Raw genomic sequence first — 15,912 nt, 5'->3', positions numbered from 1 at the left:
AGTTTTCAAAGTTCTTTTGATTATGGATCCTGGTGCATTTCCAAATGTTTTCTCCCTATTTGTAGCTCATTGTTTCATTTTAATCCCTTTAGCAGAAATATTTTTAGTTTTGATTAAGTCCACTTGTTTTAGGAATCATCCTTTTAATGTTCATCAAAGAAATCGTTGCCTAACTCAATGTAACAGTGATGTTCTCTTTTTTGTTTCCTAGAGGTTTTAGAGTTTTTGGATTTACTTCTAAGTCTATGATCCATTTAGAGTTCATTATTTTAGGTGATAGATGGTAGGAGTACACATTTTTATTTTGTTTTCTTTTTGCAGATGAATATCCATTTATTCCAGTACAATTTGTTCAAAAGGCTATTCTGGGGCAAGCATTGTGGCACAGCCATCACGCCATGTCTTGGGATAGAGTGCTTGGGTTTAAGTTGGTGCTCTACTTCGAGTCTAGCTCCCTGCTAGTGCACATCCTGGAACACAGCAGGTGGTGGCTCAGTGCTTGTGTCCCTGCCATCCAAGTGGGAAACCTGGATGGAGCTCTTGGCTCTTGGCATCAGCCTGGCCCAGCCCTGGCTGTTGCAGGCATCTGGGGTGTGAACCAGAGGATGAAAGAGCACTCACTCTCCCTGTCTCTGTGTGTCTCTCTTGTCTTACTCTCCTCTCTTTCTCTCCCTTTGAAATAAATTAATAATAAGCAAAACTTTAGGAAGAGAAAGGAAAAATGTGTTTTTCCCAAAAAAGCTAGCTACTCCACTGAGTGCTTTTACTTCTTGATAAACAATTAGCTGCTCATCTGTGTGTGAGTCTCTTTCTGGGTTGTCTGTTCATTTCTTTTTAATCTGTTTGTTTAGGTTCATTGATTTTTTTATTTTATTTAATGCTGTTTATTTAATTGGAATGTAAAGAGACAGATATAGAGCTCTGGGCTAGGACCAGATGGAGGAACCAGGAATTCAATCCAGGTCTCCCACATTTATGACAGAGACCCAACTGCTTGAGTCATCACTTGCTTCCTGTAAAGATCTGCATTGCCAGGAAGCTGCAGCTGGGGGCCAGAGCTGGGAATTGAACTCAGACACTCAGATGTGGGATGCAACCATCTTAATTGTGTCTTACCCACTAGACCAAATGCTTATCCCACATTCTTTTTAGATGGAATAATAGAATCACTCTTTCCACTTCTTATCTAGTTAGCTTAAAATTAGTGAGATTCTTAAATATAAAAATGAATTTTTGAGCCATGAATCACAATTGAGCCATATAGAAAAGAAACAAGTTATAAAGATAAAACTTTAAAAAGCTTAGGAAAGGATTGTGATGTAGTTTTTCGACATCAAAACCAGAATTATTTCCTAACTTGTAAATTTAAATTGTTTACAGTATTTTACCTTTTCAGTTGTATATAGAAGTAATTTTAAACTCTTTGTATACTCATATAATTGCATGTACATTTCTAAAAATTTGCATTCTTAGGATATCAAGTCTGCTTGCTATTGAAGCATTTTACTCTTTTTTTTTAATTTTATAGCATTAAATTTACAGCATGATAGTTCCAGTTCTCTCCTGAGCTGTTCAGTCACCGAATCTTATGAAGAATGCAAGAGTTTTGAAGAGAGTTTAAGTAGCTTCTCATCACCTGAATTGTTCAGAGGATCAGATTATTTAGGTGAGAAAACAGTTTGCAACTTAAATTGTTCCACTGTAGAAATTGTTCCTTTGTCTACAAATCCTTTGATAAATAAATGTTTCTTTTAAGACAATATCACCAACACCTGTTTCATGCTCAGCCACGTAAGACTGTAGCACAAAAGCTCTCAGCCCAGAGAAGGATGAAATGTTATTTAATGCTTTCATGTTATATATATGTAATTATTTATCAGTTTTACATATGAGCATTTATTTGTTCTCTTGAACTGTGAACTCTCTTTTATTTCCTATACTTCTCTTACTTTTCAGAAAATAACTTAAATATTAACTAGACCAAGGCCCTGCTTGAATTTTCTTTACAAGTTAATAGTTATTTACACATTTACTATGTATATAAATGGAACCTTTGGTTAGAAGTAGCAGACTGAATACAAGCCTTCTGCAACTTTCTGCACTGGCAGAAATGGCTTTTTCTTCTTTTCTGTTTAAAGCCATAAACCCATAAGGACCAAGAGAAACGGGCAGGAAAAAGCAAAAAGTTTGGAAAGCTAGAGAGCAGATGGTTTGAAACAGCACACATTTGAGAGAGTTGAGTCCTTATACAATGTCAGTACTCCAGAAACAAGCCAGTTTATATTAATTTCTCATAAAAGCTCACAATTTGGTTGTACTAAAACTTGTAAAAAAAAAAAGTCAAAAACATGGACAATATAGCAACTGATCTTTACATACTCAAATTGAGTCTGAAGATTTTTTCTTTAGTACATTTGAAACAGACTCTTGACTGGAGAACATTAGGTACTGTTAATAGCAGGGTACTGTTAATAGCTCTTTTGAAATGTTGGTTCCAATTCATTCTCTTGTAGCAATATTTTATATTTGTACCCTTTTCATAACCTCATAGGAGGTTCTGTATACTTTTCTACTCTTGGTTTTGAAATTGACCATGTGACTTGCTTTGGGTGAAGGGTTATCCATGACTTAAACTTAAGAAAAGCTTTGAAACATACTTCAGGCCGGCGCCGCGGCTCACTAGGCTAATCCTCCGCCTAGCGGCGCCGGCACACCGGGTTCTAGTCCCGGTTGGGGCGCCGGATTCTGTCCCGGTTGCCCCTCTTCCAGGCCAGCTCTCTGCTATGGCCAGGGAGTGCAGTGGAGGATGGCCCAGGTGCTTGGGCCCTGCACCCCATGGGAGACCAGGAAAAGCACCTGGCTCCTGCCATCGGATCAGCGCGGTGTGCCGGCCGCAGCGCGCCGGCCGTGGCGGCCATTGGAGGGTGAACCAACGGTAAAAGGAAGACCTTTCTCTCTGTCTCTCTCTCACTGTCCACTCTACCTGTCAAAAAAAAAAAAAAAGAAAGAAACATACTTCAACGTTTGTGTTTGTTCTCTTGCACTTTTGGTATCATCCTGTTTAGCTCTGACTTGCCTGTGGGATCCCACAATGAGAAGTATAGAGCAGAGCAGTCCCAGGCAGCGCACAGACTGTAGAGAACTGCTCCAGTTCGTCTGCAGACCTGTAACTTTAGCACAGCTACCAGAGCCAGCTGGCAGACATGGGAATAAGTAATAAATGTTTTTTATCTTTTGCCGCTGAGTTCAGAGGTTGTTTACTATACAGCAAAAGCTGACTATACAAATGCTACAGTGAGCACAGAGAAGTGAGAATTAAATGAAAATGTCGATCCTAATCTATTCCCATTCTAACCCAATGGTCCATTTCTCTGCTCAGCTTTCAGATAGTGGCATATAGACTTGAACTTTCCAGAAAGAACGTTGGAATGTTCTTTTCTGAGGAATCTGAAGAGCCCACAATAAAATATCTAAAGATACCAACCTCAGGAATCCTTCAATGAAATTGACCAGCCAGAACACCTTTAGAGTCAATATATGTATATGATAAGACACATTTAGATGATAGGAGTTCCTCTTAAGAGTTTAGGGTCCCTTTTGAATGTGGGCAGAGGGCAGAAGATCACCATATTTCTAAAAAAAGTTTCTAACAAATAGAAATCAAAACAAAATGTATAAATGATATCAGTAAGATGTTGGAATAGGAAGCCCTGGATCCCTCTTTCTACCTTTGCATATGATTCAATAGCTTACATGGACCAATTCTGTTTTTGAGAAATCCAGAAACTAATTGAGAGGCTTCTGAACCCTGGGTGACTATGAGACCAGCTACATCAAAGCTGGTAGGAAAATTTTAAAAATCCTCTTTCTATAATTAGCACAGCAATGTACGATTTGGGGGGAGCCCACGGTTCCCAGCTTCTTCCAAAGGAGAATGGAAAGAGAAAGGACTAAAACATAAAACATTCTGAATTTTCTGAGGGGTACTTGAGGGCCTGAATTCCTGATTGTCTCAGAGTGTTAATGGGACCCAGAATACTCTAGATGCTTAGTACCTGCTGAGAACAAAGATGGTGTAGCACACAAGCAATCGCTATAGCTTCTCTAGTGACTCAGTGGAGAGTGAGTAGTCAAAACATTCCAGACCCAAGCTTCTCCTAGAAAAGGAAAAGTTGAATTGTGTGTCCAGTGCTCCAACTTTTCTAGGGACTTCCCATAGGACTGACATCTGTCTCACCTGTCTCAGAACACTGATAGGACCTGACATGCTCTTGATGTCTGAGAGTCACTATGAACAAATTTGGTGGTTTGGATTAAAAGAAAGATTAAAAGGTCTGCAAAATATCTGGGTGAACTGATTAGTGCCTTCTTGCAAGGCCAGTCCATGAGGGTGGGAGAGGTGGCTATATTTTCTAATGTATGTATGCCAAAGCTATGTGTCAAAATAAACAGGGAAATAGTCCAAGCAAAGGCATAGGCAAAGCCCCAGAAACTAACACTGATGAAATGGAGATACAGGAATTATCTGATAGGTAATTCAAAATAATCATAAAGATGCTCAACAAGCTCAGGAAAACAATGCATGGACAAAGTGAAAATTTCAAAATAGATTTTAACAAGAACTAAACAGAAATCTTGGAGTTGAAGAATACAGTAATGGAACTGAAAAATTCGATAGAGTTTTTTTTTTTTTTAATTTTTTTTGACAGGCAGAGTGGACAGTGAGAGAGAGAGAGAGAAACAGAGAGAAAGGTCTTCCTTTGCTGTTGGTTCACCCTCCAATGGCCGCCGCGGCCAGCGCGCTGCGGCCGGCGCACTGCGCTGATCCAATGGCAGGAGCCAGGTACTTCTTCTGGTCTCCCATGGGGTGCAGGGCCCAAGGACTTGGGCCATCCTCCACTGCGCTCCCTGGCCACAGCAGAGAGCTGGCCTGGAAGAGGGGCAACCGGGACAGAATCCGGTGCCCCGACCGGGACTAGAGCCCCGTGTGCTGGCGCTGCAGGTGGAGGATTAGCCTAGTGAGCCGTGGTGCTGGCCAATAGAGTTTCAATAGCAGATTAGACCAAAAATGAGAAAAATTCAGTGAACTCAGAGATGGGTTAGTTAAAATTTTGTGTCTGAGGAGAAAAAGATAATGAACAAAGTTAAAGCTTCAAGGACTTGCAGTATACCATCAGATGGACTAATGTATGAGAATACCCCAGAGATATTGAAGGTTCCATTTCAGACCACTGCAATAAAGTGAAAATTTTTTTTTTTACAATAAAGTGAAGCACATGGAAATTCTGGCTTTCCAGTGCATATAAAAGTTATATTTCCTATGTATCTTTATGTCCAAAAAACAATGTATGTACCTTAATCGAATATTCTGTTCACACCTGCTAATTATTATCTGAGCCTTAAACAAGTTATAATCTTTTCGCTGGTGGAACAGTCTTGCCTTGATGCTGATGACTGAAGACCAATCAGGGTGAAAGTTACTGAAGGTTGTAGTAGTTGTGGCCATTTTTAGAAATGACACACTGTGAAATCTGTTGTGGTGATTAGTTCTTCCATTCACAGGGATTTCTCTGTAGCATGCAATATTGGCTGATGGTATTTTAGCCACAGTTGAACTTCTTTCAAAGTTGTAGTCAGTCCTCTCAAATCCTGATGCTGCTTTTTCAACCAGGCTTGTGTAATATTATAAATCCTTTATTGTCTTTTCAACAGTTTTCACAGAATGTTCATCAGGAATAGATTCCATCTCTTTCTTTGCTGATCTGTAAGAAGCAACTCCCTATCCATTAATGTTTTATGATGAGACTGCAGCAATTCAATCACATCTCGAGGCTCTGCTTCCTCTCTTGTTTCTATCAGATCTACAGTTACTTCCTTCACTGAATCCTTGAGCTCCTCAAAGTCATCCATGGTGGTTGGAATCAGCTTCTCCCAAACTGCTATTAATGTTGATATTTTGATCTCCCTCCATGAGTCATGAATGTTCTTATTTGCATAGAATGGTTAATCCTTTCCATAATGCTTTTGGCGCAGCTCTGGCTGTTGTGGCCATTTGGGGAGTGAACCATTGAATGGAAGACCTCTCTCTCTCTGCCTGTCCTTCTCTATGTAACTCAGACTTTCAAATAAATAAATAAATCTTTAACAGAGTTACACAGAGAAAAGGAGAGACAGAGAGAGATGTCTTCCATCTGCTGCTTCATTCCCAGTTGGCTGCAGCAGCCAGAGCTGAGCCAATCTGAAGCCAGGAGCTTCCTCCGGGTCTCCCACAAGGGTGCAGGGGCCCAAGGAGTTGGGCCATCTTCTACTGCTTTCCCAGACCATAGCAGAGAGCTGGATTGGAAGTGGAACAGCCGGGACTAGAGCAGGTGCCCATATAGGATGCTGGCACTGCAGGCAGCATCTTTACCTGCTATGCCACAGCGCTGGCCCCAGAGCAGTAATATTTTTAAAATAATCTTTTTTTCTGATAAGTCAGTCTCAACAGTGCTATTAAAATATTCAGTAAACCATGTTATAAAAAGTCATACTGTAATCTAGGCTTTGTTGATCCCTTTATGAATCACAGAAGAATAAATTTAATATAATTTGTTAGGGTTCCAGGATTTTCTGAGCCATAAATGGGCATTGACTTCCACTGAAAGTCCTAGCTTCTTCTTTTTTTTTTTTAATATTTATTCATTTACTTGAAAGTCAAAGTTACAGAGATAGAGAAGGAGAGGCATAGAGAGAGAGGTCTTTTATCTGATGATTCACTCCCCAATTGGCCGCAACGGCCGGAGCTGGGCCAATTCGAAGCCAGCAACCAGGAGCTTCTTCTGGGTCTCCCACACAGGTGCAGGGGCCCAAGGACTTGGGTCATCTTCTGTTCTCCCAGGCCATAGCAGGGAGCTGGATCGGAATTGGAGCAGCTGAGACCTGAACTAGCGCCCATACAGGATGCTAACACTGCAGGCGACAGCTTTACCTGCTATGCCACAGCACCAGCCCCAAAGTCCTAGTTTCATTAGCCACTCCCAAGAGAGTCAGCCTGTACTTTGAAACTTTGAAGCCAGATATTGACTTCTCTTTAGCTATAAAAGTCATAAATGACTTCTTACATAAGGCTATTTTGTCTATGTTGAAAGTCTCTTGTTTAACATAGCCACCTTCATCAATTATGTTAGTTAAATATTCTGGATTACTTGATGCATCTTCTACAATAAGCACTTGCTGTTTTACCTTGTACTTTTATGTTGTGGAGACAGCCTCTTAAACCACATGAAACAGCCTCTGTTACCTTCAAACTTTTCTTCTCTAGCCTTCTCATCTTAGTCATTCTAGAATTGAAGAGAATTGGTCTCTGGATTAGATTTTGCCTTAAAAATGTTGTGATTCCTTTGGTATTCTATTTAAACCACTAAAACCTTTACTGTATCAACAGTAAGACTGTTTCAGTTTCTTATCATTCATACGTCTCCTGGAATAGCCTTTTAAATTTCCTGTAAGAACTTTGTTTGCTTTCACAACTTGGGTGTTTGGCACTAAAGGCCTGGCTTTCAGCCTTGGTTGGTTTTCAGCAGCCTTCCTTGGTAAGCTTAATCATTTCTAACTTTTGATTTAAAGTGAAAGACATGTGACTCTTCCTTTTAGTTGATCACATTGAGGCCATTGTAGGAAGGTTAATTGGCCTAATTTCAATGTTGCTGTGTCTCAGGATACAGAGGCCCAGAAAGAGGGAGAGAAGTGGGAGAATACCTAGTCAGAACATGCAACATTTCTTGGTTAAGTATGCCATCTTACAATTGGTAGTGGCCTAAAACAATCATGATGGTAACATCAAACATTGATGATCACAGATCACCATAACAGATAAAATAATAATGAAGAGCTTTAAATGTTTAAAGAATTACTGAAATGCAACACAGGGATATAACGTGAACACATGCTTTTAGTAAAATGGCATCAATAGATTTCTTTGATGCAGGGTTGCCACACACTTTCCATTTGTAAAAAATTCAGTAGCTGTAAAGTGTACTAAAGCACATGGCAATGAAATGAGATATCCTTGAAGATCAACTGATCTTTAACAGAGTACCAAGAATACATAATAAGGAAAGGATAGTCTCTTCAACAAATGCTGCTGAGAAGACTATATCCATATGCAAAATAATGAAATTGAACTACTATAAAATACAGAAAAATAAACTTGAAGTAAACATACGACTTGAAACTTCAGTACTTTTGTAAGAAAACGTGAGTAAAGGTTTAAAGCAATGATTTCTTGGCTAGGACAACAAAAGCAAAAATAGACTAAGAGGGACTACATCAAACTAAAAAAATTTTGCACAGCAAAAGAAAAACAACCTATAAAATGGGAGAAAATATTTGCAGATCATATATCTGATAAAGGGACTGATGCCTAAAATATGTAAGGAACCCCTATAACTTAATAGCAAAACAAAACATGAAACAGCAGCAACAAAACCCCCAATTAACTGATTTAAAATTGGACAGAGAACTTGAATAGACATTTTTCCAAAGAAGATATGCGGATGGCTGATGGGCCCATGAAAAAATATTTAACATCATTAATTATTAGGAAAATGACATTCAGAACCACAATGAGCTATCACCTCATACCTGTTAAGATAACTTTTCAAAGAACAGAAACAAAGATAAGGGTTGGCAAGGGTGTGAATAAATTGGAACCCTTTTGCACCAATGCTGGATATGTAAAATGGTTCCGCATCTGTGGAAACTATGGAGATTTCTCTAAAAAATTAAAACTGCCAATGAGCCATCCATCCCTCTTTTGGGTATTTATCCAAAATCATTGAAATCAGGACCTCAAAGATGTTCTAGTATTCTCATGTTCATTGCAGCATTATTCACAATAGCCAAGACAAGAGAACAACCTAACTGTCTATTAACGAATGAATGTATAAAGAAAATGTGACATTTACATACTTGTCTTAAAAATAAAGAAGTCCTGCTGTTTGCTCAAACACTGATCAACTGTGAAGACATGCTGGGTGAAATAAGCCAGACACAGATGGACAAATTCTGCACAATAGCACTTACATGAAGTATCTTAAATAGTAGGGAGTAGAATAGTGGTTGACAAACTAGAAGGCAAGGGTGAATAGGGAGTTGCTGTTCAACAGGTATTAAGTTTCATTTATGCAGCTTGAGAAAATTCTAGAGCTTTGCTATTTAATACCATGCCTAGAATTAATAATATTATGTGGTACACTTAAAACTTTAATAAGAGGATAGATCTCATGTTAGTGTTCTAACTACTGTAAAATTTTGAAGCAGATACAGAAACAATGCAAGGAGAAGAAAATAATGGGAAAAAAGTATTCACCTGTGGTAAAGAAAATACATAATGCATCTATTAAATGGGAATATAAGCTATAAAAGAGGAATATTTCAAGAAGAATTAAATGAAGTAAAAAAAAATGAAGTAACAGTGTAAAACTCAGGAGAAGGATTGGGGATAAAACTGTGATTTCTCACAGGGAGGAATGAATTAATAGCATAAAGTGAAATCAAAAGATTAAAATTTAGAGGAAAATCTATTAGAGAAATAGTATATGAAATCCAACATAAAATAATAGGAGTTCTAGAAAAAGTTCATGGAAAAAGGAAAAAATATATTATCAGAGAAAGAATTCAGTAGCATTTTCTAGAGCTAAAGAATATGAGTTTCCAGGTTAAAAGGCTACACTGTACTCATACAGTAGAGAAAAACTCCAAAGTATAGCATTATTAAACTTTGGAACTTCAGAGAATGAAGTAAACAGAATGAATTTATACATTTGGTAGAGCGTGGGATTAAATAGATGGAAAATACATAGAAAAGCTGAAAGAAAAATCAACTTAATGACTTCAGGAAAAACAAAAGGTAGTCTTGATATGCCACAAGTGTAATTTGTATTGTGATTCACCTGATCACATAAGAGGATAGATCTTCTCTATGATGATCTAAGATGTCGCTTTCACCTCTGGCATCCTGTTTTTGAGTGCTGGTTAGTGCCCTGGCTGCTCCATGTCTGATCCGGCTCCCTGCTAAATGTGCGTGAGAAAGCCACAGAAGGAAGACCTTGATAGAGCTTTGGGCTCCTGGCTTAAGCCTGGCCCACACCTGGCTGTGTAGCCATTTGGAGAATTAACCAGAAGATGGACATTCTCTGTTGTTCACTCTCCCTGTCTCTCTCCCCCTCTGCTGCTCTGCTTTTCAAATAAATACATAAATATATTTTTCAAAGAAACATTAAATAATATCTTTAAAGTATTTTATCATCATAATGTCTAACTTGAATATGGGAGGGATGGGAAAAGTGGGAGCAGGAAGATATAAAAGGAGCAAGTTTATTCTTTTGTAGTGAGAAGTCACTAGAAAGCTTACAATTAGTATCTGAGTAATTTAATAGTACATAAGTATAACTTACCCCCCAAAATGTGAGATTCAGCCAATCACATGTATGCTGGAAGTCCTTTGGATCAATATTCTTTTTTTTTCTTTTTTGACAGGCATAGTTAGACAGTGAGAGAGAGAGACAGAGAGAAAGGTCTTCCTTCCATTGGTTCACCCCCCAAATGGCAGCTACGGCCAGCGTGCTGCGCAGATCCGAAGCCAGGAGCCAGGTGCTTCTCCTGGTCTTCCATGCAGGTGCAGGGCCCAAGCACTTGGGCCATCCTCCACTGTCCTCCCGGGCCACAGCAGAGTGCTGGACTGGAAGAGGAGCAACCAGGACTAGAATCCAGGGTGCTGGCGCCGCAGGTGGATTAGCCAAGTGAGCCGCGGCTCCAGCCCGGATCAGTACTCTTTATGGAGCAAAAATCTAGGGTGGAAGACAGAGCTACAGAAACAGAATAGGCCGTCAGTTAATTCCTATCTTGGTGCCATTAAGGTTGTCATTTTGTTATTTATTTATTTAAAAGGCAGAATGACAGAGTGAGGGAGAGAGAGGAATCATTCATTCATTGGTTTACTCCCCAGATGCCCACAATAACCAGCACGGGGCCATGCTGAAGCCAGGAGACAGGAACTCCATCTGGGTCTCCCATGCGGGTGGAATGGACCCAAGTGCTTGGACCATCATCTGCTGCCTTCCAGGCACGTTAAAAGGAAGCTGTATCAGAAGCAGAGGCAGGACTCAATACCAGGCGCTCTGATGCGGGATGTGGGCATCTAAAGCAGCAGCTTAACCTTGCTGTTCCACTCTGCTCACCCATGTTGTACTGTTGTTTTTCATCTAAACTGTTGGTATGAGCTGTGTGCCTGAGTTGAGGGGATGAAAGTAACCTATCACTTAAAGGCTGTTCTAAAGAGTTTCAGTCCCTTTGATTTCTGTTTTTTCAGTGTGGGAGCGTCCCAAGGTAGAAGAACACATGCTGTGCAAGAATTCCACTCTTCTGGATACCAGTAATGCAGTAGCAATAGAGAAGATGCCACACTTTTCAGAACTCTCTGCAATTTTAGGTAAGTTTTTGTGCTCATTTTTTTCATGTCATGAGGACAAAATCCCTCATCTGTGTTGGAAAAACAAAATATTTTTTCTCTTGAGTTATTTCCAAGCTAAGTATGCAAACTGAGATTGCCTTTGACTACAAAAAATATCTAATAGGAGTTTAAGTAATATGGGTTTACTTTTCTGTAACTTTTTATTTTGAGCTAATTTCAGACTTACAGACAAGTTGCAGAGGCACATGCTTGGCTTGGTTGTTAGGATACCTGTTAAGATGCCCATGTCCCACATCAGAGTTTCTAGGTTCGAGTCTCAGCTCTGGCTCCTGACTTCAGCTTCCTGATAATGCACAGACCCTGAGAAGCAGCATTGGTGGCTCAAGTAGTTGGGTCCCTGCCACTCACATGAGAAACCCAGATTGAGCTCCCAGGTCCAGGCTTTGGCACCCCTGGGTGTTGCAAGCGTTTGTGATCTGAACCAATGAATGTCGGGGGGAAGCAGTGTGTGTGTGTGTGTGTGTGTGTCAAATAAAATCACTTGTAAAACAAAAATAGTACAGAAGGTTCCTATATACCTGTCATCCAGTTTTCCCTGTTATCTTAAATTTTACCTATCTATTGAAAGGCAGAATGACAGAGGGAGAGAGGGATGAAAGGAGGCAGAGAGAGGAGAGACAGAAATGTCTCCCATCCTCTGGTTCATTCCCCAAATGCCTGCAACAGACAGGGCTGAGTCAGGCAAAGCCAAGAGCCACGCACTCCATCTGGGTCTCCCACAGGGTAGCAGGAACCCTAGCACTTGTACTGTAACCTGCTGCTTTCCAGGCACATTATCAGGAAGCAGGATTGACAGCAGAGGTAGGACTCCTTCCCAGGTACTCAGATATGGCATGTGGGCATCCCGAGCAACCACTTAATCCACTGTGCCACAGTGCCCACTCCCTGATTTTATCTTGGGTAACTTTAAATCAAAACCAAGATATTAATATTGGCACAAATTATTAACTAAATTATTAACCTTATTAAAATTTTGTCAGTTTTTCCACTGATATGTTTCAAAATCATTCTCAGAATTTCACGTTGCATCCTTCTCCTTAGTCTCCTGCAGTCTGTAACAATTCCTTAATCTGTCATAGTCTTGATGCTTTTGAAGATTACTGATAAATTATGTTGTAGTATTTCCCTTGATGTGAAGTTGTCTTAATGTTTTCTCATGAACTGGAATGAGGTTATGCAGTCTTTGGTAAGAATACCACAAGGGGGGCTGGCATTGTGGCATAGTGGGCTAAGCTTCCACCTATGGCACTGGCATCCCATTTGAGCACCAGTCTCAATCTCGGCTGCTCCACTTCCAATCCAGCTCTCTGTTATGGCCTGGCAAAGCAGTGGAAGATGGCCCAAGTTCTTGGGCTCCTGCACCCATGTAGGAGATCCAGAAGAAGCTCCTGGCTCCTGGCTTTGGATCAGCCCAACTCCAGCTGTTGTGGCCATTTGGGGAGTGAGCCAATAGATAGAAGACCTTTCTCTATGTCTCTCCCTCTCTCTGTAACTCTACCTCTCAAATAAATAAATAAATAAATAAATCTTCTTTTTAAAAAAAAGAATGCTACAGAAATGATATGTGACCTGCTTGTGTATGCTATCATATATCAAGGGATTTATGATATCATTATTTCTTATTACTGGTGGTATTAAATTTCAGTACTTGATTATAATAGTGTCTGCTGAGTTTCTCCACTGTAAAGCTACTATTTTCCATTTGTAATTAATACATATGTAGAAAGAGATTGAGACTGTAAATTATGTTTCTATCAGAACTTCTCACTAATTTTAGCAGCCATCAGAGGCAATGAAGGGAAACCATCTCTTTGGTTTCTGGTTTATTCTTCGTGTATTTCTTTTGTGCAAATGAGCGGATAGCTTGTGTTCTCTGACTTTTTTGTATTTGTTACATGGAAGACATTATTCTATATTTTACTCTTTTCTCTTTGCTATTTCCACTTAGCAGTATGTACTGTATATTCCAGTGCTCCATCTGGCTTTACAGAGAGCTTCCTTATATATTTTTTAGAGATTTATTTGTTTATTTGAGAGTCAGAGTCAGAGAGAGAAAGAGAAAAAGAATGAGAGAGAATGAGAGAATATCTTCCATCCACTGGTCCACTCCCCAAACAGCTGTAGCAGCCTTGGCTGGACCTACTGAAGCCAGAATCCAGGAATTCCAATCAGGTCTCCCACTTGCTTGCCAGAGACTTGGGCTATCATCTGCTTCTGCCTTCCTAGGCACATTGGCAGGGAACTGGATCAAAAGTAGAGCCGCTGGGACTCAAACAAGCTCTCTGATATGGAGTGCCACTGTCAGAAGCAGAGTTACAGAGGCAGTGCACTGCAGCACAATGCCAACCCGACCCTCAATTTTTAAGAGTTATTTATATGTTAAGCATATTAACGTCTGTGGCATATTGGGTAAAACCACCGCCTGTAGTGCTGGGATCCCATAAGGGCACTGGTTCGAGTCCTGGCTGTTACACTGCTAATCCAGCTCTCTGCCATGGCCTGGGAAAGCAGTAGAAGATGGCCCAAGTCCTTGGGCTGGGCCCTTGCACCTGCCTGGGAGATGTGGAAGAAGCTCCAGGCTCCTGGCTTCAGATCAGCCCAGCCCTGGTCATTGCAGCCATTTGGGGACTGAACCAGAGATGGAAGACTCTCTCTCTCTTTCATTCTTTCTCTCTCTCTCTTCTGTAACTGTGCCTTTCAAATAAATAAAATTTTTTTAGAGATTTTATTTGTTTTATCTGAGAGGTAGAGTTTAGACAGTGAGTGGAAGAGTCAGAGAGAAAAGTCTTCCATCTAGTGGTTCACTACCCAGATGGCCGCGATGGCTGGAGCTGTGCCAGTCTGAAACCAGGAGCCAGGAGCTTCTTCTGGTCTCCCACACACACTCTTTGGGTGCAGGGGCCAAAGGGCTTGAGCTATCCTCTACTGCTATCCCACGCCATAGCAGAGAGCTGGATTGGAAGAAGAGCAGCCAGGACTAGAACCGGTGCCCATATGAGATGCCAGGGCCGCAGGCGGAGGATTAACTTACTGCACCACCATGCCAGCCCCTCAAATAAATAAAAAATCTTTTTTTGATGGGCAGAGTTAGATAGTGAGAGAGAGAGACAGAGAGAAAGGTCTTCCTTTTTCCGTTGGTTCACCCCCTAGGTGGCTGCTATAGCCAGTGCGCTGTGCGAATCTGAAGCCAGGAGCCAGGTGCTTCCTCCTGGTCTCCCATGCAGGTGCAGGGCCCAAGGACCTGGGCCATCCTCCACTGCCTTCCCGGGCCACAGCAGAGAGCTATACTGGAAGAGGAGCAACAGGGACAGAATCCGGCGCCCAGACCAGATTCTGTAACCTGCGGTGCCGGTGCCGCAGGCAGAGGATTAGCCTAGTGAGCCACAGCACCAGCCATAAATAAATATTTTAAAAAAGAATATTAGCATTTTGTCTGTGGTTTATAGTAGTACATATGCCACAAAGAGTACAAATTTTCTCCCAGTTACTTAGTTCTTTTTGTTTTGTTTGTAATATTATTGTCATGCAAGAATTTTTTGCTTATATGGGGTTTATTTTTCTCCCACACCAGTAGTGAGTGTAGCAGTTCACTACTAACATTAACATCCTCGGTCTTTGTATCTTCCGGTTGCCAAGTGTGTTGGCTTATTACCCTAGAGTTATAGGATAGCTGCTAAACCTCTCAGCATCACAGCCATGTTCCTGGAAGAAAGAATGTGAAAGGCCAGTAGTAGCCATTTGTGTTTCTTTTTATCAGAAGAGCAAAAGCTTTCCCTGAAGTTCCCTGAGAGACCTATATTTAGGTCCATTAGCCAGAACTGGGTCATATTTATGCCTACCACTAAGGAGGTGGAGGACTGAAGTATTCTGCCTTCCTAACATCTGTAGTGGTAAATGGCAAGGGAAAATCAGGGCAAGATTGGATGTTGTTAGCCTCTCTACTAGAGCCTGCCACTGTTAGGTCTAAGATACAGGTCCAAAGAAGGTTCAGAGACAACCAGTCAAGATAGAAAATACTTTTATTGTAAAAGGGACAACATAGTAAACTAAGATTTTAGCCCAGGTGGACAGCAGATGGGAAGGTCTGAATGAATGCTTCAAACCCCTTCCTGCTCCCAGGTTGTGGGCAGTTGTCCTTTTTATGCTCTGTGTTTGGGAAAGGACCATGTATTCTCTCAGAGGCCAACATCCACCATGAGAAAGTGGGCATGGATGAGAAAAAGCTGCCTTGGTTTATCAGAATCAACAATGTACACTGTGTGGTCTTCTCAGCCCATGTCCCTAGCAAGGAGCTGGTAAAAGGCAGAGTCAAATCAGTAGAGTCACATCAATAAAACCCATCAGTGTTATCTTCAGAGTCATTTTTCTTGCTCCCAGTTTTACTAGGTGCAGAGTTAGCC

General features: G+C 40.8%; 1 protein-coding gene across 2 annotated transcripts in view; it reads left to right on the top strand.

The window, feature by feature from the left end:
- MEIKIN (meiotic kinetochore factor) overlaps positions 1-15,912 on the top strand; it is an 85,343-nt gene that overhangs the window by 12,844 nt on the left and 56,587 nt on the right. For both annotated transcript variants that reach the window (XM_089335850.1, XM_089335849.1), the window contains exons 5-6: positions 1,529-1,666; positions 11,351-11,470. In XM_089335850.1, coding sequence (XP_089191976.1) covers positions 1,529-1,666; positions 11,351-11,470 — 258 coding nt within the window. The remainder of the gene's footprint in view (positions 1-1,528; positions 1,667-11,350; positions 11,471-15,912) is intronic.

The sequence above is a fragment of the Oryctolagus cuniculus genome, chromosome 6 (genome assembly GCF_051225735.1).
Source record: "Oryctolagus cuniculus isolate XC-2025 breed Fujian yellow rabbit chromosome 6, ASM5122573v1, whole genome shotgun sequence".
In the NCBI taxonomy this organism is placed as follows: Eukaryota; Metazoa; Chordata; class Mammalia; order Lagomorpha; family Leporidae; genus Oryctolagus; species Oryctolagus cuniculus.
Note: the sequence above shows the minus strand (reverse complement) of the source record. Positions and strands in the feature narration are given on the sequence as shown.